We start from the raw sequence: 27,637 nt of genomic DNA on the forward strand, positions 1-27,637 counted from the left end.
GGGTCTTTGTTGTTCTTTTTGACAACCTGCATCTGAACCCTTTTCTGTGTTTGGGAAACACCTTTTATGTACCTAGAAAGAGTGAGAGGCCCTGCTGCCTTTCCCCTTAGAGCCCAAGAATGTCATACTCTTTCCCGGACCTTACCCAGAGGCCTTAGCTGGGACAGTAGCAGTGATTCTGGCACCCAGGAGTGGTACTGTGCCAGGGTCAGTTCTGTTTTAGATCATAGAAGCCACCATGTAGGTGCAGTGGCCTATCCCTGCAGTCCCAGCTACTTAGGAGGGCGAGTCAGCAAGATCACTTGAGCCCAGCCTGGGTAACACAGTGACTCCCTTTCAAAAATAATAAAATAAAATAAGCCACCTTCTTTTGAGAGAAAACGTGGGCCTCTTCTAGAATTCTCCCTGCTAGAGAGAGGATATGAGTTTCTACAAAATTTGTTGGAGGTGCTCTGGGCCAGGCTGGAGTGGCCTCCTGTAGGCACTGACACAATTAAGGATCTTGTTGGGTGTAATCAGGAGAATTGAGAAACTACCACTACAACTGCAGGCTCTAGAGCATACCTCAATTTAAAAAAATGTATGTGGCCCTCCTTGCCTCTCGGTGCTCCTGAGTGGACTCAGATTTCTGTGAGTGACTCCCAGCTGCCTTGTCAGCAGAGAGCAACCCCCTGCTGCCTCACTTCCGCCTTCCTGTAGTCTCAATGTCTCTCTGGCCAACTGTGAATCTCCTGGAGTGCACAAGTTCAGTGTCTTTCCCTTTGGATTCCCCACTCTGACTAGCATCTAGGAGATGTTAAAAAAAAGTTTGTTGAATGGGAAGAGACTAGAATAGGAGGATCTACATCGATAAACCTAGAGAGGTTTAGCAGAAATTTCCCATATAAGAGCTTGGCGCTCTACCCCACAGGGCAGTGGGCTCATCTGTGAAAGTTCCTTGTAAATACAGAGGATGGGGGCTGGAATGGTGCCAGGATCTATGTCACAAAGCCAACCAGAGGGGATTTCTGCTTTCCCCAATGTGCCAAGTCTTCAAACTAGCAGGGCCCAGCTGCTGAAGCCACTTGAGTACCCCACTGCCAGGGCTTGGGTGGGGACCTCTGTGTGATGTGACTTGGGATAAGGGTTTTCTAGCACCTGGGCAAGAGTGTCAGTACTCATGATCTGCAGCCCAGTCAATGAATTTATAGGAGAATCTTGCATGAAATCCATGCACGAAGTTTCACATGAAATCCATGAAGCTATAGCCATTGTGGAAAACAGCATGAAATTTACTCAAAAACTTAAAAACAGAGCCACCATGTGATCCCACAATTCCACTTCTGGGTGCATATTCAAAGCCATTTGAAATCAATATGTCAAAGAGACATTTTCATTCCATGTTCATTATAGACTATTCACAGCAACCAAGGCATAGAATCAATCTAACTGTCCTTCCAAGGATGAACAGACAAGGAAAATGTGCTATATGCAGAATGGAATACCAGTCAGCCTTTACTTTTGGGGGGAGGGGCATGCCACATAGTTCAGGCTGATCTTGAATTCACTATGTAGCCCAGGCTGGCTTCAAATTCTAAGTGATTCTCCTGCCTCAGCCTCCCAAGTACAGGGGTTACAAGCATGTGCCACCACCCCCAGCTGGAGGACATTATGTTAATCAAAATCAGGCACAGAAAGGAAAATACCACATGATCCTATAGCTATGGATCTTATAGATGGCATTTGAAAAAGCCAAATTCTTTGACATGGAATAGAGTGGTGCTTACCAGAGGCTGGGTTAGGTGTACAAGGATTTGGGATGTGTCTGCCAAAGGACATAAAATCTCAGGCAGGAAGAATGACCTCAGGAAATGAATCATACGTCATGGTAGTTAATGACAGTATAGTTAATAACAGCCAAGGGAGTAGTTTTTAAGTGTCCTTTAAACACACACACACACACACACATACATGGTAAGCTTGTATGGTGATGCTTATGCTGAATAGCTAGATTTAGGCATTTCATAATGCATATAAATATCAAGACACTTTGAAATATATATATATATATGTATATAATATTTACTTTTCAATTAAATTATTTTAAGAAGAAGACAAGTCCATATTTATAAAAACTCCACCAACACTGCCTGCCTCACAAGTGCAAAGGTCCTGTGTTTGATCCCCGGTACCAAAAAACAAAACAAAAATTCCATGAAGATTGTGTATATCCATACAAATAGAATATTATTCAGCCATAAAAAGAAAAAACATATGAGCCAGGTGTGGTGGTGCACACCTGTAATCCCAGGACTCAGGAGGCTGAGGCAGGAGGATCGCTGTGAGTTCGAGACTAGCCTTGGCTACATAGTGAGTTCCACGTCAGTCTCAACTACATAGAGAGACCCTGTCTCAAAAAAACAAAAAAAAAAAAAAAAAAAAAAAAAAAAAAAGAAAGAAAGAAAGAATAAAATACTATCTCGTGCAACATTATAGATAAGGAAAACATGCTAAGTGAAAGAAACCAAACACAGGAGATCACCTATAATGGGCCAGGAATTTAGCTCAGTGGCACCATACCTGCCTTGTAAGCAGAAGGTCCTGAGTTAGATCTCTGGTACACCCCCAAAAAAAAGAGGTGGAGGAAGAAGAAGAAGAAAAGGAGGGAGGAGGGAGGTGATCTCCCATGGTCTGATTCCATGGAATTTTGAGAATAGGCAAATCTACAGAGACAAAAAGTAGATGCCAAGTGCTGAGAAGAAGAAGGGAAAATGGGAAATGACTATTAATGGATACAGAATTTCTGTGGGGGTGGTGAATTAGATACTGGTGATGGTTACCCAACTTTGTGAATATACTACACACATAACACCAAACTATGTACACTGAAAGGATAAATTTTAATATATGTGAGTTGTATCTTGATTTTTTTTTTTTTTGTACCAGGGATTGAACTCAGGACCTTGGGAGGCAGGTGGCAGAACCAGAACCACTGAGCTAAATGCCTGGCCCTAATTATTCTACATGATACCATTTTTTTTTTTTTTTTTTTTTGTACCAGGGATTGAACTCAGGACCTTGGGAGGCAGGTGGCAGAACCAGAACCACTGAGCTAAATGCCTGGCCCTAATTATTCTACATGATACCATTTTTTTTTTTTTTTTTTTTTGTACCAGGGATTGAACTCAGGACCTTGGGAGGCAGGTGGCAGAACCAGAACCACTGAGCTAAATGCCTGGCCCTAATTATTCTACATGATACCATTTTTTTTTTTTTTTTTTTTTTTTTTGGACTGCTGATTGAACTCAGGTTCTTGCGCTTGCAAGGCAGGCTAAATCCACTGAGCTAAATTCACGTCCCTATCTTGATTTTTAAAAAATCTACAAAATAATCTTCAGCAGGGGCCAGGGACCTAGCTCAGTAGCACTGTGCCTGTCTTGCAAACGCAAGGTCCTGAGTTCAATCCCTGGTGCCACACACACAAATCATCTTCAGTTGGAGGTGGTGGTGCATATGTAATCCCAGCACTCAGGAGACTGAGGCAGAAGGATCGCCGCAAGTTTGAGACCAGCCTGGGTACATAGTTCAAGGCCAGCCTAAACTACATAATGAGACCCTGTCCCCTCCAAAAAAAATCATCTTCATAAGATTATTGTAGAAACAGCTTCTTATGTGATCAGTACCTCCAGAAAATTCTCACCAACACCCTAGGGGTCCCACAGGAAGTTCTGAGGCAGCCTGCTGTCTGCTCGAATGTCTCCAGGTCCTATAATTCAGCCTCAAACCAGAAATAAAAAATGCAAAGGAGAAACAAGAGCTAAACAGACTGGTAGATGAATGGAGTCCTTGGAGGATTCATTAAAGACCAGGTGATATTTCCTCACACTTCAATGGGGATAGGCACAACTTTAGAGGCTCCCTTGAATAGTTTTGTCAGCTGTGCTATGTTAGTCAGCTTTCCTGTTCTGTAACACAATACCTGAGATAATCACCTTATAAGGAGGAACAGTTTATTTTGGCTCACAGGTTTTGGAAGCTTCAGTCCATAATTGATTGGACCCATTTCTTTGGGCCCTGTGGCAAGGCAGTATGTTATGGTGGGATCATGTAGTTCCAGCAAAGCTGTTCATACAGTGGCCTGGAAGCAAAGGAGAAAAAGAAGCTGGGGGTGTAGTGTAGTGGCACCTTGCCTGCTTGCTCACTCCTGAGTTCAACCGCAGGTACTGGTGAGAGAGAGAAAGAGGTGGATGAAGGGGCAAGGTCCCACTATCCCCTTCAAGGACACGCCCCCAATGACCTAAGGACCTCTCCCTAGGCCCCACCTTCCCAGGAATGACAACCTGAGAACTACCTTTAACACACGGGCCTCTGGGGGACATTCCAGATCCCAGCTGTAGCAAGTGCCGAACACAGATGGAAGAGATGAGTAGTTAATGACACGAAACTGAAACCTTGGCCACAGAGGTTTTCTTTCTGCTACCAGAAAGCCTGCAGAAAGCAGTGAAGGAAGATAATCAAAGATTCCCTGACAAACAGAATACATCATGGCCACCAAGAATCTTTTTCTCCTTTCTAAAAAGATTTTTTTACTGATAGACAATATACCTGCAGAAAAATACATCTACCACAAATGTGCTTCAAGTTCTTTCATTTACCTCAGGAGTTGAAAACCTTGCCTATTGGATATGCCAATGTGCTGGACAAGACTTCTTTACTGTAAATGGCAAGTTTACTTTCTTGGACAGTAATTTGGTCAAACACACCCTAGGAGCTCCAAGATGGGTGAGATCTCATGGATGGACTCCCTCCCTTGCAGTTTTCTCTCTGCAGGTGATGAGCAACAGCCTCATTTGAGGCTGACACAAAACCTATCTGAGGCCAGTGATAGGGCACGCTTCTGGGGTTTGAGAGTTTTGAGGTTTCCAAGAGTCACAGTGAAGGGGCATTACAGCGAGGCTCCCTGGTGGCCAGTCCTGACTCTCCTCTATAAGGCAGGAACAGGAGCAGGTGCAGGATAATTGCAGAAAGGTGGACGTTGATCCAGCATAGCGGATACACCTTTAATTGCTGTTCCTGGTGCAGCTAATTGGACTTCATCGGTCAAATTAGGATTAATATATTTGATTTATTTGACCCATTTAAGAAAATAGCCTATCTTAAACAAGTAGGCAGCACTCTGATAAAAATAGACAAGGTGCCAATGTTCCCTGGCTGTCTATGCCCTCCTGTCCTATAGGTATTTTAACTTGGAATGCTTGTTGGCTTGGTAATGCTTTATTTACAGGTTATTATTTCTGATTCCAGTTTTAATATGTGTATCAAGTGCAAACTTTTTCATCATGGAATGGACATACATAACTTTGTAATGAATACTTCTATATTTAAGGGTGCTCGGGAGAAGAGTTTTGAGGAGCCTAATGAACCATATATCTTCTATATTATGCCACTCCTCTTGGTGCTTCTGGTAGATTTTAGTCATACTTAAATAATAGGCCCAATCATGTGCCAGTGAGCCACCCGTACTTATGTCCCAGCACAGCCGCATGCCCATCATGTCTTAGGAGTCATATATCTCCAGTTTTTATAGTTGCCCAGATTCCACCCCAAAATCAGGAAATTAGCATGTCTAGGAATGAGCCTTGGGCTCTGCATTTTTTACAAAACTTCCTTGGTGACCCTGGAGCACATCCGGAGTTAAGAGGCACTGAGAGGGTGACGACAAGAGATAGGAAAGCAAAGGAGGCCCCGGGAGTCCAGTCTGGAGGTCACAGAAACTCAGGGAGCCTTTGGGGTCTGAGGAGGACCTGGGAGCAGCTCAGCCCCAGACTCATATGCAGGAAGGAGGGCACAGCAGGGAAGGCTGCACACAAGCACACTGAGCTAGGCTGGAAGCAGTCACAGCCCTGGTGGCAACTTTAAGGTTCTTTTCTGGCACCCATGAAGGTTGCATGGCTGGGCCAGAAGCTGGGGGTTGGGGTTGAAGAGAGTAGAGGTCTGAGGCAGGGAGGGCTGGTCCTTCACAGAAAGGCCCAAGGGGGAGATCTTCTGGGTCCTTGGGACAGTGAGCACAGACATGCAGAGATGCATGTGCTCTCAGGAAGGTGCGAGGAGACCCCAGCGCTGTCCTTAGCCTTGCTGTTAGCACTGCAGGTCTCTTCTCAGAGGCATAGTCAAAGGACTGACCTGTTATGCTTGTCCATAGCCAGCCATCATTGGAGCCAGCCTGTCTCAGACTCCTTTAGAACACTTGAGAGATCCTCCCTTGGACCAGACCCAATGATCATCCCCATCTCTTCCTCCTATTGAGCCCCAAACCTGGCACTTTCCTGGGTAGGACAGGGTAGAGCCAGCACTGACCCTGGGATTTTGGCAAAGTGGCTGGTGAGAAAATACCTTCATGTACTGTCTGACAGTCAAGCACAAGTGTCTGACTCTGAAGCATAGGGAGGTAATGGGGTCAGGATCACACTTTAGAAAAAGTAACCTACCCACACTGGACAGCTGGACTTGCAGTGCCTGTTGCCATGGGGGAGGGTGACAGAGCAGAAGCCCAGTCTTGGCTTTGGAAGCTCAAAAGCCTGATCCTCAAGTTGGGTGGCAAGAGCTCAGGACACATAGTAGACTTGGAAAAATATATTAGGGCCCTTTGTCCCCACTGGTACAGATTTCATAGGCCAGGGGTAGGGGGACCACCAAGAGACTTCTGCAGATACTTCTGGGCCCCTGTGAAGGGAGCCAAGCCTCAAGGTATATGCATAACAAATCCCCCCTATAGGTTTGGAGATGTCAAGGGTAGGAGAGACCTGGACTCCACATTCCTGGGTAAAGTCTGGGAAAACATTGCAGTACAGAGTAGAATACGCTGCCCATTGGAACAGCCTGATGGAGCTTTTGGAAACCCAGATGGGTACAGGACCAGGAGCCACAATGAACTGCATGCCCTGAGCACAGGCAGAACCAAAGAGGCTCTGGAAGTGAGAGGCACACGGTAGTGACCACGTACACCAGTGACCAACTGATGATGACCAGATGAGAACAGGTGCTGGCATGGACGAGTGCTGATGACTGAGGAGCAGAGCTTTACATTGCTTAAACCCCCACCCCTCAGTCCCAGGTAAAGATGAAGAAGGGACCCCAGATGGGCTGAGGTTAATTTCCTCCATCTGGTAAGATGGGGTTCACAATAGAAATTTTATTCAGTGTTAGAAAAATAAAGTTATGTTTTTGCAGATTGGAGTTTGTGGACTGTGTTTTATGTACTGTATAAGTAATTGGCTAATATTTTCTTTGTGGTTTTGTTATAAATAAAAGATATTTTAAAATCAGTGGAATAACATTGTATGTGCCAAAAGAAAAGCCACTTGCTGGTTTGCCAATTGCGGGTTTTCCTTCTTGTCTTTGAATTCAGAAAGCACAGGGATCTTGCCACAAGTTCAGGTGAAATGTCTAGCATTTTGAGCGAAGCCAAATCCAAGTTCGTGTCTTACTCTTTTCGTTTTCGTTTTGTCGACTGCTCATTCTTGAGGATCTGTGTACAAGGCTGTAGTCACTGGGGACAAAGAACACTGTTCACTGGTGAGAGGTAAGAGGTTTTCTGGACAACAATGGAGACAGGATCCTGCTCCAACAGGCAGCTCTAGAAATAACTGCTGCTCCACAGTGACCCCCAGCATCCCTGAAATGACCATGCCAGGAGAGTAGGAAGACAGTGCCACTACAGTGGTTGCCCTAGGGAAGGAACAGCTGGGACACCCAGCATGAGGAGATGAGCTGAACGTAGTCCAGAAGCTGAGAGATCTGGAGCCCATGACTTTACCCATGGGCTTCAGGCTCGCTGCACTCTAGCGACCACTGTCAACCCAGGTTGGGGGAAGGGAATATGAGTGAGTTTGGAGCTTGAGTGGGCCCGGGGTAATCCCAGTGCCTCTGGGTCAGGTGTCTCCAGGCTTGACTCAGCCACTGTCCTTAGTGTCATTGTCCCATGGTGGACTGGGCATGCCCAAGGGCTTCTGGGAGTACAGGCTGGACAAGGATGACTGGGGAGGGCTGGAGAAGCCTGTGAGGAAGAGAAGGGAAGAGGATGACCAAAGAAGGGAGGGAGAGTCATCTTCCTGATGAGGGTATCTTATCATTCACTGCCCTTGGCAGACTCCGAGTCTCATCCTTTTGCAAGCCCCTAGCAAATATCAGAGATCATACACTAGGTGGAGACTCCCCCATTTAAGTCTTAGATCTTACTGAAGATGGAAATTTCATTCAATAAAGGTTTATTAGCTTGCTTCCTTCTATGCACGCACACCTTGTGGGAACAGAATGGTGAGAGAGCAGCTAAATCTCCCCAGAGAGCTTTTAACCCTGTCTCTGTCCACTCCTCCTAGGCAGCCTCTGTGACCTCAGCTGGGAATGGGACAAAATGGTGGCCTTTGCAGGTTTCATGGGGCTAGTCAGCTATGAGCACAACCACTGCCACCTTGGGGGTGCTCCAAAGTGAGATCTGGGGGCCCAGAAGGACTGAGGGGTTGATCCAATGGCCTGGGGCCAAGCCTACCTGAACCAGAGCTGAACTGGCAAACAGGGGTGAGGGAAGATGAAGGCTGAGTCCCCGGCTCCCTTCATTGACTTCCAGGTGTGGAGGTGGCCTGGGAGTGAGGGCTTGGGTATTCTCAGGCACTGAGGGCGTCGATGCCAGCAGGGCTGAGCACCAGTGCCTGAAGGATGTCCGACAGGGAGACCACGCCCAAGAGATGTTGGGTTTCATCCACTAACACCAGCCGGTGCACCTGTGGGTCCAGAAGTTTCTGTGAGGGGCAGAGCCTTGGGGCTGTGGCAGCTTTGGCATCAAGGCGGATCCAAGGAACAGAGGAGCAAGTGGGTGTCTCCAGGGAGTGAGCTGGCGATGGCTCTGAGTGCTCGGCCAGCTGTGGCCCTTGGCACGAGGGCCCAGCGGACAGGTCCTGGTGCATACCAATGTGGCTGCCAAGAGTTGGTCATGAAATGGGAGGGCGGGCCAGGTGCTTGAAGATCGGGGATGACTAGAGCTGTGTGTGCAAGAACAGGGCCTGTCTGTGTTGGGGACACATGTGGTGGGGCACAGGGTACCTGCTCCTGAGCAATCCTGTCAATGACTTCCCCCAGGGTCTCGTGAGGCTGGCAGGAAAGAACGCCCTCCAGACACAGTGTCCTCTGCCTCAGGGCTTCTCCCACACTCATATCTAGGTGGTTGTAGGTTTGCTGGGCAGCCAGATGCTGGGGCAGGGAGAGGACAGCTCTGAGTCACCCTTTGCCCAGGCTCCAGCCCCAACCTCTACACACTTATAAAGTGTGTCCACAGATACTCCCCATCCTTCCTCGTACTGCAGCCTCTCTGCAGCACCCCCCGAGTCCCCAGAAACACTTACAATCACATCGAATCGGGAATAGAGGCCCACGACCTGACCTGCAGGGGGAGGGAGGAGAAAAGACAGGGAAAGAGGCCCACATCAGAACCAGGGTTCTGTGCAAGGGTCTGAGACAGAGTTTTGAAATGAATTTGACATCCTCGAGGCTGCTGGCTTTGTAATGAGGCATCAGGCTACCCCTATCTGAACCATAGATCAGCTTAGCATCAAAGAGAGGGAGACAGCCTGACCTTGCGCCTACTGATGAGATACTTTGTGAGAACATGGTGTCATTTAGGCAATATTCTAGCCGCAAGTATAGTCTCAGCTCATGAAGCCTTTAAATATCACTTCTGGTCTACAGGAGTCAGGAACGGGGGGACAAGGTAAAGACTACCTGTAGGAAGCAAATGGACATGTATGGAAGGTGCCACATTCTGCAAACTCTCTACTCACACATGTCATGGAGATGAAGGGGGAAGAGAACAGCTCTAGATTTAAAGAGACTTGAGGGACAAAGGACAGAAATGCAAAATAGGGACTTTCATTGGACCCGACTTTGAACAAATCAGTTGTAAAAAAAAAAGATATTCTTGGGGAAATGGAGAGGTGAGAATATTAGACGGCATTAATACATTATTCATAGTTTTGTTAGGTAATGTAGAAAATTTTATACTTATTTTAAGAGAAATTGATGTGGTTAAGTAATTTAAACTTCTTCAGAAAAAAAGATGAATTAAAAAAAGAAAGAAAAATAATTTAAAAAAAGAAATAAAGATGAGCTGATTATGGTGATATGTTAACAGTGGTTAATCCAGGCAACAGATATATGGGGTTCATTATATAATTTTTCTATCACTTTTATTCATTTAACATTTTATAATAAAAAAATAAATCCAGGCTGAGGCAGGATCATATGTACGAGGTCAGCCTAGGCAACTTCTCAAGACCTTGTCTCAAAATTTAAAGATAAAAATAAAGTGCTAGGGATATTAGCTCAGTGCTGCCTGGGTTTAGTTTCCCATACCACAAGAATAAAATAAAAATAAATCTAAAGCACTGCTTCATATCTAGCTTATTATGTTGAATTTAATTTTGTAATATATTACACCTATAGGCTAACCAAAAAAACATTCTTACAGTCCCTCTGACTCTTTCCAGAACAGGAAATTGAAGTCTGGCTGGGCTGAACTAAACAAGCCTTGTTTCCAGCTGTTCCCTCTAACACACTTAGTTTTTTTCACTCAATGTTTTAAATCCTCCAGTGTAGTCAGGACGAATGTTCTTAAGATTCACGTTTCCCATGAGGAAACTGAGGCACAGAAAGGTTGGTCTAAGGCTCAGAGAAGGCAGAGACTTCTAACCACCTCTTCCCTGGGTCTCCAAGTTGATGTCACATAGACTCCTGCCCTTCCTCAGTCTATCTCTCCCATGTTCTCCCCACCATGCCCTCCTCCCCTGGGCCTGGCCAGAACTTCTCGCGCTGGTGCTGGTACCAGATTCATTGATGACAGGCAGCGCTGACACTCGCCGGTCCACAAAGATGTCCAGTGCGGTCAGGATGGGCGCCGTCTCCAGCACCACAGCCAAGTCTCGGAATGTGCCAATGCCCAAATCTTGGATAGTGCGGCAGAGGAAGGCGGGCTGGGGCAGCAGGGCCCCCTGGTTGGGGTAGGGACAGGGTGATGACCAGAGCTCAAGCAGCCTGCACAGGGCTCCCAGCTCCTCCCTCATCAAGGCTTAGAGACTTGGCTCCTCTGTGGCCTCTCCCTGGCTCCCCCTTTCACCTCCCCGACTGGGCCTGCACTCACAAAGATGTGCAGGAATTTGAGCAGCCGCTTGTGTGTGAGGATGTAGAGCACCGTGCCTGACACGGGGTCCAGGACTGGCAGGCGATGGATCCGATTCTTGATGAGGGAGTACACGGCTTCGAACAGGCTGGGGGCGTGGGGTGAAAGCAGTGAGCCTGGGGCAGCCTGGCCTATGTCCCTGCCTCCTAAATAGGAGGACAGGAACCAACCCTGCCTGTCTATCTGCTTCCCAGGATGAGAAAGGGGTTCAAAGCTGAGTGGGGTGGGGGAAGGAGACTTCGAGAAGGGGCCCAGGTGGGTAGGTAGGGATGCTTACCTGTCATTGGGAGAGATTGAGACCAGAGGCTTGAAGCAGCCTTGAAGGTAGATCTCTGCAGAAAAAGGAGTTAAGCCAAGGGAGCTGCAGCTACCACACTCTACTGACCAACTCTTTCGCTTCCTACAGGCACCGAGGGCTCGCTATTGCCTTGCGCCCCTAGGAACTCCCCACAGTTTACCACTCTCAGCCTCACACTCTGGGTACCACCCTCAACCCCACAGCTCCTCTCCCAACTCACCCCTCCAGGTCTCTATCTTATGTTGTTCAATCTCATAGATCTGGACCTAGAAGCATCAACAGGACTCTGGAAGTCAGAGGTGGACCCCACAGGCACCAGGCTCCCTGAAGACTCCCCTCTGCCCGCTGGGAGCCCCAGCCTGCTCCTCACCAGAGGAGATCTGTAGTATCGGTGAAGCACCAGGATGAAGTCTGTGATGGTGAGCATCCCTGAGGGGTAGACAAGGCACAGGGGCAAGGCTAGCTGATAGTCTTGGGGTATAGGCCAGCTAAGGCACTTGCCATGCCACTATCCTTGACCATATGAAGCCTCTCCTTGCCACTCTTACCACCTCTGTCCTCCCAGACTCTCCTTACCCACAAAACTCTGCTTTTTGCTGTCCCATAGAGGGGCTGCCCGAACGCCATTGGCCACCAGGGCAAAGAAGGCCTTCTTGATCTGAAAGGCAAGAAAGAACAGTTGGGGGGTCAGTTCCAGGAGGGTCTCCTCCTCCTCTGTCACTGCCCCTCAGTGGGCACACTCCTGCCTCCCCATGTCCTCATGAGGGTCCTTCCATAGGGACTTTCTCTCAGGTCCTCCTGGGCACCAACCTGCCTGTCTTCACCACGTCACGGCACACACTGGACACAATCACTATTGGGCACATTGGCCAGAGTGAGTGAAAGGCTGCCTGTGACCAGAGGCACTGAGGGACCCTCACCAGACACATCTGCCTGTGAGAAACTAACTCAGTGTTTCCACTTGGAAGTCATGTGTATAAACAGTACAATGTTTGTCAGTCTAAAAACTAAAGATGTAATTATTTACATAGTATTTGCACAGTTACATAGTTTTTTTCTCTAAATAAATTTTATATTGACGCATTTTGACCCTCGTTCTAAGCAATACTACCTACACAGGCTCTTTGTATTTTTCTAATAAACATTAGAATTAATACCAAGCTATTGAAATAAATGTACTTGTTCATGAACTGGTAGAACTAATCTGCATACTGTAGATAACACACACACACACACACACACACACCATGCTTCAGGCAGATATACACCATCTGCTAAACTGAAACAATGACAAGAATAAGAGTATAGACATTTGGTAGCTTAGTTAATGGAAGAGCAGTACTGGAGCTCATCCTATTTTTCTGTTAGTACCAAGAGTTCCCTACTCTTTGTCCTGAGTGGCTCTGCAGTGTCTTACACATATCTCACAGTTTATAAAGCTCCCTTACTTTGTGGTGGCTTGTCCTGAGATTCCTCTGAAACATTCAGGGAAAAGCAAGCATTCTGGTTCCCATTTTAAAGATGACAGAGGAAAAGTGACCTAACCAATGTTTTACAGACACTAAATGGAAGAGTAGTGATGACAACTAGAGCACTCTCACAGAGCATGCTCCCCCATTGGTCTCCATGGTGCTAAGAAGGAATCTCTGAAGGGATCCTGCAGAGGGACATGGTTTGGCAGACATCCTGGAGATATGAGTGGTGGCTACAGTGCTGTTAGAATGGAGGCCAGGCTCAGGTGGGGTGGAGCTGGGGCCTCACCTCTAGTGTGGTGTCGAAGATGACCAGCTTGGAGCTGGTTGCCATGGCATCATAGCATGTGTGCTCCTGCATGAAGTACATGTAGACCTGCGCCCCTGGCTTCTGCAACTCATCGTCCCATCCAAGGCTGAGTAAAGGAGCTTGTGGGGAAGGGCTCAGGGCAGGTCTGTCTTCCTCCAGATCTTTGAGCTCACAGTCCCAGGCTTCTGGGGCTGGAAACTCCATGGGGAGCTTCAAATCATCTGTGCTGGAGCCCACAGCAGAGGCTGCACAATCAGCAGGGGGGAGGTCCCACCCTGTGGGTGGGTTCCCTGCCACAGCCAAGGGAACAGCTTGGGCCAAGGGTGTGGCCTTGGGGAATGTGGCCTCTAGCCCAGTGGACTCAGCAGCTGGCCTGGACCAGGCACCTGTTGGGGGGAAAAGGAGGGGAGGACAGTAACTTCATCTCCCAAAACACATTCTCATGTGCTGTCTTAGTGACCCCACAGTAGCCTGGAGAAGTATGGATGCTGAACAAGGGAGAAGCCAAGGATCAGAATCATATTTGACAGCAGCTCTGTCCAGTCTTTCCGAGGTGACTGCACTAAGCCCATAGATCTTCAAAGCAGTTGTTCTCTGGCATTTAGGGAGGCTGAGGCCCCCAGATGAGGGCTGGATGCAACTCTGCACATGGAGGTATCCAACACAGAGCCCCTGCCCCAGCTCCCACCTCCTCAGAACTGGCCTTGGCTTCACCTTCCTCCAGACCTGGCGGCTCCTGCTGCTCTGCAGCCTCCTGCTTTGTCCTCAACGATGTTTTGGTCCCAGGTTTCCCAGAGATTCTTTCTGAGCTGGTGTTCACGGCTGGTGAAGGCCACAAGAGGCTGCCACCTTGCTCCAGAAAGCTCATCTCTGGAAGGGGGAATGTGGCCTACTCGGTTAACGGGAGGCAGTACAATGAAATCAATTAATATATTATTAATAATTATATTTGTAGACTTCCAAAGGGCTTTTTCTGCAACATATTTCTCATTCTGTCCTCATAGCTGCATTATAAGGGAAGCACTGTTATTCCTATTTTACAAGTGAGGGACCAGAAATTTGGAGAGGTAAAGCATTTTGTCATAAATCACACAGCTAAGAAGTTGTAAAGTTAGTACTAGGGTCCAGATCTTCATAAAGAGAAAAAAAGAACTGAGGGACACAGATTGGGGGGAGGGGGGAAAGGAAACAATGAACCAGAGAAAAGAAAAGGACCTCTCCTGATTTAAAAACAAACAAACAAACAAACAAAAACCCAGTTAGGGGTCAGGAGTTAGAGTTTCCAGAAAGGTGGGGGACAGAGGAAGTGAGAGAAGAAGGATTTTACTTACCTTTCTGTTCGGGTCCCCCAAGGGTGCTCCAGGATGAGGTCTACAGGGAGAGGAATGTTTGAAGGGTGGGGAGACCTCGCCAAGTCCACAGGTCCTCCTCCCTGTGTAACTGCACACACACATGCACATACATGCAGGCACATACGTGTCTGTCATACACACATACACATGTACATAAAGACACGCCCAAACACACACAGCCACATATAAACACATGTCCAGCCCCTCAAACAGGTTACAGTTTATATATGCGGGCACCCATGCTCACGCACAGAAAATACAGAGGAACGCACCAGCAGACACGTACACACATTCGCACGCTGCGCTCCAAGAGCCAGCTGCTCCGCGCCCGCCCCCTGGGACCCCTGTACCCGAGCGCGCTCCAGTTCGGGTTCCATGCGGCCAGCCTCAGCCCAAGCCAGCGAGTGCGAGTGCGCGATAAGAGCTGGGCAGCACTATTCTGGGCCAGCCCCTGGCGCTCGCCCTGGCCGGATCAGTTTCTCTCTGATTGGGTATCCGGCAGCAGACACTGAAGGAGGGGTCCGCCCGCGCAGCTGTTCCCGCCCCGCAGCCTGGGGGCGGACTGGGCAAGGAAGGGGCGCACCTGGGAAAGCTGGTGCCTGGGCCTCATCTGTTTGAGGTCTCTGAGGACAAGCTAGAAGAGCCCGGCTGTGGGGAGGCAGCTGGGGGGCTTGGGGCTGGTAGAGTTCTAGAGCCTCTCAGCTGCCTCAGGTGCCTTAGAAAGGAAAGGGAGGTGTGACGCTTAACTCCTTCCTGTACAAACTTCAGTAAGGGCTGGCGCTGGAATTAGAACAAACTGGCCAGTTCGGGGCTGGGGGTAGGACAGGGGGCTTGTGGATGGTCCTGGGAGAGTAGCCAGTGTATATCCAGATGTCCCTACTTGAGTCCAAAGAGCCTGTCCCTCTCTCAGGTAGCGAGAGCAGCTCAGGTGGGAAGCTGTGCTCATCACCTCAACGGTGCGCGTGGCCTTGAGGGCTCGCGGCCCACTCTTTCCCGCAGAGGCAGAGATCCACCTGTGCTTAGGAGCTGTCTAGGTGTGCAGGAGCCCAGGCCCATCCCTCTGTGAATACTGTCCCTGCATCCCCTTGTCCCAACCGGATCCCAGCCTGGCTCAGTGGCTGCCCGCCCCCTTCCTTAGCATTCCTGGGGCCTGAGTCAGTGTCCCAGTCGGGAATGCTGACCCAGCTGCTCTGGCTCCCCTCTTGATGCCCCTCCCTTCCTCTCCTCCTACCAGCCTCTTCCATCCCAGCCCCTGGCTCTGGAGTGGACACCAAGTAATAAATTACTGCTTTTCTTTTTCTGTCTTGCTCCCTCCCTCCCTCCCCCCTTTTTCTTCTTTCCTTTCTTTCCCTCCTTCCTTATTTTTTTAGCACTTGGGATGATTGAATCCAAGGGGTGCTCTACCACTGAAATACATCCTCAGCCTTTTTAAAATTTATTTTGAAACAGAGTTTGCTAAACTGCCCAGGCTGGCCTTGAACTTGTGATCCTCTTGCCTCAGGCTCCTGAAGTAGCTGGGATTACGGCTGTGCACTACTATGCCTGGCAGATTACTACTGGATTTCTTGCTAAATTTATTAAGCATACTTGCTATCATCCCTCGAAGTGTCTGTGCTGACTGCAGGGAAGGTGGAGTGAAGAGAGTACGAAGGACACTTGGCTAATGGGACATCTCAGACAGTGGAAAGACCATCGGTGTGTGATTTGCTTCCAGGGCATCACAGTGAGAGACATGCCTCGTGTTTTACTGGAATGGTCAATAGTTTACCAGTATGCAACCTTTTTCCTTGTTATCCATTGTTCAGCCTCTGAGTCACTGCCACTTGTTTTAGGCTTTTAAGCAGCCCCACTTCCAAATAACAAGTTCTGCATGAGTTAGGATAGATACTTGGTTTCTGTAACAAAGACCCAATTTCAGAATTCCTTAAACAAGAAAGTTTCTTTCTCTTGTAGAATAGTTTATACACAGTCTAAAGGTGGTTGGTGATCCTGAAACCCTTCAAAGCATCTTTTGCCTTCGATAGTTACTCTCACTCCTGCCATTGTACTAGCTTTCCAGCCAGCAGAAAGGATAAAGAAAAGGGGGAACTCATACTTTTTGTTTTTAAGGCCTGACCTGGAAGTTGCTCTTATCATTTCCACTCACACTGCATTGGCCAAATTTAGTCATAAAGCACTGTATTGCTTTAAAGAAGGTTGAAGTTTTGGGCAGCTATTCGAGGTAAAAAAATTAAGTGACTCAATTATGAAGGAAGAAGAGAAAGAAACAGAAAGTAGGCAGCAACTGGTAGTCTCTGTCACAGAACATTTTCATCTTTATCTTATTATACTCATGGAAACAGTCTCAGAGAAAACAGGGTGACCTGATAAACAAAGGACCAAGCAGAAGCTTTAATCAGGTCTGACCCCAACACAGACTTTTTTTGTTACATCCAGTCAATATATTTTGGACATGAAAGGGCCCACCATGGAGCTAGAGATGAAGTTTGCACATGGAACAGTTGTGTGAGTCCAGCCTAACTCTTCTCTGACGTGGACACAAAGGGCACATGCTATTTCAGGAGATCCATAAGATCTGGTGATACAGTCAGGGAAGACTTCACTAAAGAGGCGGCTCTGCAGAGTAGAAAATGTCACTTGAGCTATCTCCTGCTTTTTCATTGATTCTGGTCAATCTAATGTTATTCTTCTTTGCATCATATAGCAGCTGTTGGATTGATTTTTTTATGGCCCCTTGCTATTTCTAAGAAATCTTTCTTTCCATGATCACTAGCCTCAATCCTGTCTCCTAGATCTGATATTTTGTCATCACATGGGCTTATTATGCTGTGTATACTTTCAATGAAATTTTTAATCTTCTGCATATCTCTTTGAATCTATTTCATGGATTCCATTTATTTCCTATGTTGGGCATTCACAGTTCCATCATTTTCCTAAGCTCCTCTTTTTTTTTTTTTATCTGTATCTGCACTAGAGTCACTAATTGTGTCTTTCGTTATGGTCATCATCTCCATAGTTATCTGAGAGATTACTTTTGATTTGATTTTTTCTAGAGCCTCATTTTCTGTTTCGTTATTTCTGCTATTACCATTTCAGAGTCCAAGTGGGTGGCTTTCTAATAGTTCCATCTTATTGTCCCCTGGGTTTGCCTTTGCTGAGCTTGAAGCCTAGGGTTGTATCTTGCTTAAGTATCCTCTCATTTTCTTTCTTTTTTTTTTTTTTTCAGTTTAATTCCTGAGTTGATGCTTGTAAATTACTTATGGAAAGTAGTTTCATTGCTAGTATTTAGAACCTTAGGAAATGACTATTTCTCAGAGATGTCTTCCAGGTGTAGCTGGCTTTTGGGTTTTGAGTCTGTTGCAAGATCCTACCTCTTAAATGTATTGCAGATGAGAAGTTGCTGCCTATTTGGCCTAACCCCTGGTTTTTTGGCTCTGGCCTTTAGTATTGTTTATGACCCTTAGGCAAACTCAGTCTTGGAATACCAGAAAGAACAACTGATTAGAATAATCATGTCACTTTGGCTAAAGTAGTACAATCAACAATAACAGTAGCATCAAATATAGCCTAGAAAATGACAACTATTAATTTGCCACCTTTAATCAAATGAATATATTTGTGATTATATAACAATATCTAAAACAAACCAGAAAATTGTATACAGTACCTCAATATGACAATTTTACCCTCAGGGGAGAAAATTTAAAAGGGGTTGGGGGAAAAATAGAGAAATAGATGAAGAGGATAAGATTAGAAGCAAGGCTGAAGGATAAAGGAAGATTGCACAAACTTGGGAAACTGGTGAAGATGACAGGAGGAAAAGAGAGAAGGAAGAAATAAAAATAAGAACAGAACAGAAAAACAACAACAAAAAAAATGAGAAACGGTGTTCACACCAGTATAAAAACAAGAACAAACAAGAAAAAAGAAAAAAAGAGAGAAAAGTATCCACTTCAGGGCCTGTCTCTGTTGTTACCGGTAGACAGAGTGAGCAGACAGAGCTAAGATCTGTGTTGGTTATCACAGAAAGCCAGCCTTAGATTTACGGTGGGGTGGTGGATAATCTCAGCAAGCCTGCACCTTTAGTTCCATGAAGTTCAGGCTGGTTTCTGGCTGTGAGGCTGGAACCTGATTTGTTCCAGCCTGCAACACTCAGTGTGACTCCTGCTAGCTTGAACTCAGTTCTACCTCACTCTGGCCCTGGGAGCCACTAGATGGAGCCAGCATGCAGATGGTCTGAGTTCCAACCTCAGTTGGCCTCTCTCTGAGATGGCTACTGGCCAATCTGAACCCAAAAAACTCATCAGCCACTGCAGTCAACTGTGTCCACTGCTCCATTGCACTGGTGCATTTCTCCATGGAGGCCTCAGGGGTTGCCAGTGGTCACTATTAGACTGCAGGTTCAAGCCACCCCTCCCATGCAGTGAGTCAGGGCCCAGGGAGAAAGTGCTGCTTGACACCTCTTTCTTCTGCATTGAGGTCTCTCTCTTTGATCTTCTTGTAGGCTTGAATTCTCTCTTCAGATCACCTCCTTCCTTCTTCTCTTCCTTACATTGCTATCTTCCAGCGTCTGGACACCAAATCTTGGAGAGGGTATTTCTCTTCTGTTCGCCACTCCGCCATCTTTCTGAAATTCCCCAGGAGTGGAAAATGGAAAACAGAGCATTGTAGAAAAAGGTAGTGGTGGAAATCCAGAGAGCTCTGTACCTGTCAAAGTGGCTTGGGACATCACTTGTGAGTGGGAATTGGTGATGTGGGCTTTCTAGGTGTAGCATTTTGTGTATTTGTGGGAAAGGGCTCCACAGAGCCTGTAACTCATGGAAGCTGACTGGTAATTCTCAGGCTATTGTGTCTTGACCGCAGTTTGCTGCTATTAGCAAAGTTGTGCAAGAGAGATGTGCTCAGGCAGCTGTAAAAGGTCATTTGGAAGAGGCAGCCTGGGCTCCCAATCCTTTCCCAAGAACGCCCTGTTCTTCTGCAGACAATGGGAACCAGCTCAAAGAGCAGATAGTAGAATAAGGGAGCTCCCTTTATAGCCAAGCATGCTTTGTCAGGTAGCCTCAAGAGGGTCAACACCTGTTTGAGAGAACAAGAAGAACACCAAGTCTAGCGAATTTGACATAAAGATGTTGTTTGCATAAGACCAGTGGCTGTAGCCACTCAAATCAATCAAAAGCCATCTAAGATTTTGGAGGCACTGTATTGGCAAAGAAACCATAAACCTGGTCAGCAAAGCCGGGTTTGACCTTCCTCTTCAATTATCCCTACCCTTCAAATCTACACCAGTGGGAAGAGGGCAGGGAAAGCTGTAAAGCATTTGAGAAATATGTGTTCTTCCATGTGGCCACAGTCAGTAATGGACACGGAATAACTTTTTTCCTTTTTTTTTTTTTTTGAGACAGGGTCTCACTATGTAGTTGAGACTGACCTGGAATTCACTATGTAGCCCAGGCTGGTCTCGAACTCACAGCGATCCTCCTGCCTCAGCCTCCCGAGTGCTGGGATTACAGGCATGTGCCACCACACCTGGTGCAAGGAATAACTTTTTGGTGGCAGAGCCAGAGACCACATGGGAGAGGGGAAGGGGATATTCTTCCACAAAGCAGACCTGGACGCAGTCAGATGTGTCCAGCTAGATGTAGCCATTTCAAAGACCCAGTAGCTCCTGGATATTCACATTATTTTCCCATTCTAAGTGGAGGTTTGGTTCAGTTTATTCTGTTCTTCCTTTACTGTTGTATATGGGGAATGTGAATGACAGCATATTGGCAACTTTTTCCATTGCCAGGACAAAATACCTGACTCCTGCAACTTAAAGGTGGAGAGCTTTATTTGGGCTCACAGTTTCTGATGTTTCAGTCCATGATAGGCTGGCTTCAAGGCAGAAACATCAATGAGGATGGGTCTAGAGAAGGAAAGCTCCTCAACTCATGGCATCCGGGAAACAGAGAGCAGGGGTAGAGCTAGAGAGGAAGGGGCCAGGGACCAGATATAGTTCCTGAGATCTTGCCCCATGATCCATTTTCTTCAACTTGTCCTACCTCCTAATAGCTCATCTATGAACTCATCATCGAATTAACTTATTGATGAAGTTAGTAACCTCACAATTCAATCACTTCTCCAGGAGTCTCTCAGTCCAGTCAAGTTGACAATCAAGATTAACTGGCACAGTTTATCTGCCTTTTAGTTTACAGGTCACACGAGCAGGAGGACCTGGTAAAGGGCATTATTCTTCCCTCAGACTCTCTGGGTGCTATACTCAAATGGAAAAAAACTTGCCTCCCTTTGAGGGGTGATGAATGTGCTCTTTCTATGGGTTGGCCGGACGGGTGATCTTTCCCCTTCTTCCCGTACTAGTAAATATAGTAAACCCTCTACTAGTCAATCCCTACAATATTAAGTGCAAGATTATAGCTCCCAGCTTCTTTGTAGATAGTGTGGCCACATGAGTAAGAATGGTTGTTGATGACATTTGCACACCTATGTTTATAGTGGCACAGTTTGTAATAGCTAAAGATTGGAAACAGCCCAAGTGCCCCTCAGCTGGAGACTGGATAAAGAAGATGTGGGTGTTTTTCTTTTTTTAAAGATAAAGTGGAGTACTACTACTCAGCCATAAGGACAAGAAACTAGAGACACTCATAGCTAAGTAGATGCACATTGAAGCATATTCTTAAGTGAAATAAATAGGACACACATGGGTAACTACCAAATAGTTTCTCTGGTGTGAGAAACTGAAAGTGTAAATAAGGATCAAAATGTATAACTGATAATGTGAAATAGGAAGAAAAGGTCTAAATGGGGAGGGGACTTGAGAGGGGTAGGGAAAAGGAAAGGAGGGAAAGGGTAAAATATGAGAAAAGGAAAGAATGGAAACAAAGTCTTTGTAAAGAGGGAAGGGTGGAGGGGGTGAAGGGAGGGCAGGAGAATGTGGAAAAAATAAGAAACAGTATAAATTATGTAACCAAGACCTGTCATGTAAAGGTACAAGATCCAAATAATGAGTGTAACTGTACTGTATACCTAAAATGTACCAATAAACTCAATGAGGAAAAAAAAGATAAATTATATAAAAGTACAAGATCCCATTGATGAAGACAACTGTATTGTATACCTAAAATGTACCAATGAACTTAATGGAGCATTGATGGTATGGTGGTAAGCATAGAAGAAAAAGAATGGCTGATGAGCTTTGTGTGGCAGTGTTTGCAACTTATAAGGGACCCCTAGAAGGAAGGATATTTTCCTCTTGCCACCTTGTGGAATTACAATATGATGGTGAAAGCTAGAATAGCCATTTGACCCCAATGGCCAAAGATGCTGGTTGAAAATGATAGAACTTCCCCTGTTCCCTTCCTGGTCTTCCTACCTGTCTTCATCCACTTTGTGTTGCTATAAAGGAATGCCACAAAATGAATAATTCATTAAGAAAAGAAATTTACGAATGAGAATCAAGACCTATCATGTAAAGGTACAAGATCCCAATAATGAATGTAATCATACTGTATACCTAAAATGCCAATAAACTTTGGTGAAAGCTAGAATAGCCATTTGACCCCAATGGCCAAAGATGCTGGTTGAAAATGATAGAACTTCCCCTGTTCCCTTCCTGGTCTTCCTACCTGTCTTCATCCACTTTGTGTTGCTATAAAGGAATGCCACAAAATGAATAATTCATTAAGAAAAGAAATTTACGAATGAGAATCAAGACCTATCATGTAAAGGTACAAGATCCCAATAATGAATGTAATCATACTGTATACCTAAAATGTACCAATAAACTCAATAAAAGAACAAAAAAAAAAGAAATTTATTTCTCACAATTCTGGAGGCTGAAGAAATCTAAGATGACCCAGCAGAGCTGTCTTGCAGAATGATCTCACACGGGAAGATGGAAGGTAGGGCAAGAGAACATGTGAGAGCAAACTTGCTTTCATAACAAACCCACTCTTGAGATAATGAACCCAGTCACACGATAATAGCATTAATCAATTCCTCGTGGCCTAATTACATCTCAAAAGCCCCATGTCTTAACACTTTTGCACTGAGGATTTTCCAACGTGTGAACTTTAGGGAACACTTTCAAACCACTGCACCCTAACCCCATCGTGGCCAGCCTACCTCGGGACTCACGCGTTAGAGAGAAGTAGGCTTCTGTCCTAAAGCCACAGACAAGTTGGATCTTTGCTATGGTAGTCAAGCCTTAATCCACTTAATACATTACACTGCAGGATCGGGGTAGGTCAAGAAGTCACATTTTAAAAAAATTTTATCTGTGTGTGTTTGTAGTACGGAACGCTTACATTCATTGTGGTAAGTTGGTACGTATATACAACACATCTTAATTCTTTTTACTTCCCCTCCCTTCCAAGAAGTTACATGTGTAAATAAGTAATGACGTATTATATGCAGTATCCCATGTAACTCCTGGCAACCCTATGAGAGAAATATTTTTAGTATTGCAGTTGTACATATGAGAAGATGGAGGCACAAATACATTAAGTAACTTGATCTAAATATCAAAGCTAGAATAATGGAGCCAAATATAAAACCCAGAGTTTCTGGACTCCAGTACCTACAACTAAACTTTATGGAGGGCATAGGCCTGGCATGTAATACATACTCGGTAAGTGGTTACTATTATTACAACCTCTCCACCTGCTCCCAGAAGCCCAGATCTCCAGTCAGAGCACTCTCAGGGCTACAGTCATCATCTCCTGCTGCCTTCCAGGTCAGAAGTGGACCCCAGCGGGGACAGACAACCCCACTCCTCAGCATGAAACGATAGCAATTTCTTCCAGTCTTGATGGAGAGCTCTGCCCAGCCCCCACCCATATCCCCCGGCAAGGTGAATCAGCAGAAGGTGCTGGCTTCAGTTGGGTAATGTATACTTCTTGGGTAATTGATTTTAGCCTCTGGCCATGGTATCATATTTCTTGAAACCCTTCTTCTTCTTGGCTCACTGGCAGACTGGGTGTGTAATAAGGACCCTGCACGCTGACTGTAGGGTGAATTTGGCTGCCATCTCTGGAGAGCCGATTTGTCTAGTACATGGGGTTGGAGATCCAGTTTAAGTGTTATTTTTACATCGGAGGAAGAAAAACAGCTTGAGGAGGCCAAAAGAGTAGGCTGGATGAGCACTATTACCGATAACTGCAAACACGGGGTCTCCCGTGCCAGAGCGGTGGAGGTTGTAAGAGGAACCTTTGTCCCAGCCACCGCAGACAGCAGCACCTGCCCTGCAAGTGAGGCTGGACAGAGAAGCACGCGTGCCAATGTCCCAAGGACCTACTCAGAGCCAGCACTTATTAATGAAATTCAGTGCCCTGTTGCTAAGCCTTTTCCTGTGAGCTGTTGGGAATGGTAGTGGACGGATGGCATCCATGTTCACCCAGTATCTCTCTGCCCTTCCTTTTTAGCAAACCACCAGGTTTTCCTTCAGGAAACCACAATTCCCCAATCTCAGAGCATGTAATTATTGGAGGGTTGAACTGGGAATGATTCCAGGAAGTACTGCATATAGACTAAGCCAACCACACGCCAAATACCTCTGACCACAGTGAGTGTGGCACTGGCAGAATTAGCCCAATAGGGATGAATCCTGAGGCTTTTGCTGGAACTAACAAGAACTCTTTCTTGCTAGATTTAGAGCGGTGAGGATGGAAGTATGGGGATTCTGAAGGCTGCCAGGCAGAATAATGCTGAAAACAAGGCTAATTTAGGGGACAAAAAAAGCCATTAAAATAGTTGTTAGCACTGGCCAGAGTATGCCTTCCTATCAATCACAGGCTAAGGAACAACTCTTGGTCAATCATTAAGCATCCTGATCCTGTCCAGGGACCTACCCCTCAGTCAAAGAAGTGGCCCATAAATCAGCTCTTGGAGAAATACCCAAATCAGGCACAAGCACAGAAACATCTCAAAGTGTGTGGACACAAACAAATTTGTTATCTATTCATCCCTATGGGCTACATCTCATGGAGACAGTTATAACAAAACAAATTATGAGACAGGACAATCAGAGTAAACATAGAGGACATAACTCAGAATGAGCAGTCAAACAGGCCCAGAATGGGCCTCTGGTGAGGGAGAGACTTGAATTCTTCTTGATCAAAAATAAAATACATCTATAGCTACACCCTCAGGGCTCATGTCAATTTCCTTTCTGGTACAAGCTGGCTCCTCTATGAGTGTACTATTGATATAGGGGGATTAGATATAACTCTCAAACCTGCTAGATATCTGAAACTCAAGTTCCTGTTCTCTAAAATAGAAGAATGAATTCTACAAACAACAAAAGGTTAAGAGCAGGAAATATTTATTGAGAGAAAAAAATCTTCTGTCTAAGAGACAGAAGGGGGACTGGGAAGTGGGGTGCCTGTGATCCTACTTCTCAAAGGTGTTTTATTGGACAAAGCCATGAGGTGAGGTAGGTTCAAGGTGGGAAAAACTATGATCAACCAATAAGATTACAACAAGTATCGTATCGACGCTTAGGTAACATTGATTAAACGGGAATCCATCGGGCAACCAAGTTACATGGCAAGTGTAAAGGAACTGGGTAAGGATTTTCGGTAAGGGGTGAGTCAGAGATCTTTCCTGGAAGATCTTGGTTCCCCCACCTATGTGATTGGTACCTATTTAAAATATCTATCACTGCTATTTATCCTACTTGGGTGTGGTAGTTTCTCTTGATTATCCTCCATGTTGGCTTCTTGAGGGCTGGCCCTATCTAACTGCCTACAAGATATTTAATTAACTTACCTATTCTACAGTACTGTGAATAAACTTCTCTTGCTTGTTCTTTTGTATCTGTGTAATGTGTCCGATTCTTTGTGACCCACAAAAATATGGACACTTGGAACCCACCAGTACCCTAGTAACCTGTGTTACTGTAGCACCATGATAAAAAAGGGTAGGTCCTTCTGACATTTCTTGTATCCCTGGATCAAATTGTACCTGTGGACCGACTACTGGATTTTCAGTTACACAAAGCAATGAATTTTTTTTATGATGTTTGAATTGAGTCTTCAGGGCTGGGGATTTAGCTCAGTGGTTCTGCCCCCTGCCTCGCAAGCACAAGGTCCCAAATTCGATTACCAGTACAAAAATAAATTAATTAATTAATTAAAAAAATAAATATATATATGTGGATTGAGTCTTCTGTCTCCTGCAGCTGAAATAATTCTGATACTGCAGTTACAAAGAACCAGAAGACATAGGCATCTTCAAAGGCTTCTGTGGGAGTTGTTCCCTCACAAAATTTTTCCAAGAAATAGTGCACATTTGAAAAAGCAGTTAGAACAAATAAGCAGCAGGATGTCAAAAGGTTTAAAAGGTACTTGAAGAAAAAATGGAAGGAAGATTGGAATGCGACACTGTCATGGAAGGAACACTTCTTAAAGAAGATGAATTTTTCTGGGTGTGGTGATGCACTCCTGTAATCCCAGTACTCTGGGAAGCTGTGGCAGGAGGATCTCAAATTCAAACACAGCCTGAGCAACTTAGCAACTTAGTGAAGTCCTATCCCAAAATAAAAAATTAGAAAAGCCCAGTGGAAAAGATTTGGTGCAATCCCCAGTATAAAAAATTTTAAAAAGAGGTGTGTTTGGACATAGAGTAATAATCATGGCCACGGAAACTATTTACTGAGCTCTGACTACATGGTGGGCTCTGGGTTAAAGCAATTTAGACATGGTGGAAAATATTTCAAAATAGCAACAAGTTGAGCAAGCTTCACTTCCTCTTACCCTATTGTCATTTTCTCACCCAGGTGGTGGTTTCTTAGTTTATTGTCCCCAGGAAGAAATGACAGAATGCAGAGCACACCTCCTGGTTTAAACAAAAGAATTGGTTTACACAAAATATTTGGGAGTTTATGCAGGCTAGGTTATGCAGAAAACATCTTCCACTAATAATAACTTAAAATTCAGGACCAATATAAAGCATTTTGTCAAAAGCACTGAAAAGGTAAGGCCCAGCTGAAATACAATTAGGCACACAGTGAAGTTAGTGAGAAAACAGCTTTCACTCTGGCAGGTGTGTTCAATTTTCATTGTAGCATGGGCCACTCCTGCCCTTCTTTTGTAATGTTATAATAAAAATATTTAAGAGGAAGAAGTCTTATTACACACACACACACACACACACACATATATACACATACACATATACAATTTGGGGCTCAAGACAATTCACTCAAAAACAAAACAAAAAAAGACAACAAAAGTTGGGTCATGAGTTGGCCCAGGACACCCACAAGTTGGTTGTATGATAGGAGACTCCATCTGTGAAAAATCTGGTATCACAAGGACCACACCTTCAGAGTAAGTACATCCCAGAGCAAACTAGCTATTCTGTGGATTTACAGTCAAGGTGAACCACATCTCACAGTCCAGTGTCCTGGCTTGAACTTGCTTTAAGGTGGTACTAAATCGGCAGATACTCACGTGCATAGCAAAAGCAAGCATGAGTGTGCCCCGGAGAAAATTATCCTCTCCCAAAGTCACAAACTATTCCAGATCAGCAGGATGTCAATAGGATTAAAAAGTACTTGAGGCAGGCTTGGTGGTGCACACCTGTAATCCCAGCACCCAGAAGGCTGAGGCAGGAAGATCGCTGTGAGTTTGAGACCAGCCTGGGCCACATAGTGATTTCCAGGTCAGTCTCAACTACATAGTGAGAGCCTGTCTCAAAAAACCAAAAAAAAAAAAAAAAAGAAAGAAAGAAAGAAAAGAAAAGTGCTTGAATGAGCCAGGGATTGAACTCAGTGGCACTGCACCTGCCTTGCTAGTGGGAAGGTCTTGAGTTGGATTCCCAGTACTGAAAAAAAAAGTACTGGGCCAGGGATTTAGCTCAGTGGTGCAGCTGCCTGCCTTGGAAGCACAAGGTTCCCAAGTTTGATCCCCAGTACAAAAAGAAAAAAAAAAGAAAAGAAAAAAAATCCTGTGGAGTTAAAGAATTGAAATAATTCCAACTGTAATGTATATGCCTTAGCAC

General features: G+C 45.5%; 1 protein-coding gene across 2 annotated transcripts; it reads right to left on the minus strand.

The window, feature by feature from the left end:
* Window positions 1-7,164: 7,164 nt before the first annotated feature.
* On the minus strand, window positions 7,165-15,049 carry Prkag3 (protein kinase AMP-activated non-catalytic subunit gamma 3). 2 transcript variants are annotated; one of them, XM_010611873.2, is made up of 14 exons: window positions 14,989-15,049; window positions 14,618-14,657; window positions 14,001-14,156; window positions 13,266-13,672; window positions 12,081-12,162; window positions 11,875-11,933; window positions 11,725-11,770; window positions 11,484-11,538; window positions 11,168-11,294; window positions 10,853-11,018; window positions 9,378-9,415; window positions 9,079-9,225; window positions 8,528-8,759; window positions 7,165-8,035 (listed from the first exon to the last, which is right to left on the minus strand). In XM_010611873.2, exons 1-13 carry the CDS (start codon window positions 15,013-15,015, stop codon window positions 8,643-8,645), a joined length of 1,467 nt encoding a protein of 488 aa, XP_010610175.1. In that variant the 5' UTR covers window positions 15,016-15,049; the 3' UTR covers window positions 7,165-8,035; window positions 8,528-8,642. The 2 variants fall into 2 exon arrangements, with proteins under 2 accessions (XP_010610175.1, XP_010610174.1); XM_010611872.2 differs by lacking the exons at window positions 14,001-14,156; window positions 14,618-14,657; window positions 14,989-15,049 and having other exon boundaries at window positions 7,165-7,528; window positions 13,266-13,574.
* Between the last annotated feature and the right edge of the window lie 12,588 nt (window positions 15,050-27,637).

The sequence above is a fragment of the Fukomys damarensis genome, unplaced genomic scaffold (genome assembly GCF_012274545.1).
Source record: "Fukomys damarensis isolate Sample0158 unplaced genomic scaffold, DMR_v1.0_HiC HiC_scaffold_16, whole genome shotgun sequence".
NCBI lineage: Eukaryota > Metazoa > Chordata > Mammalia > Rodentia > Bathyergidae > Fukomys > Fukomys damarensis.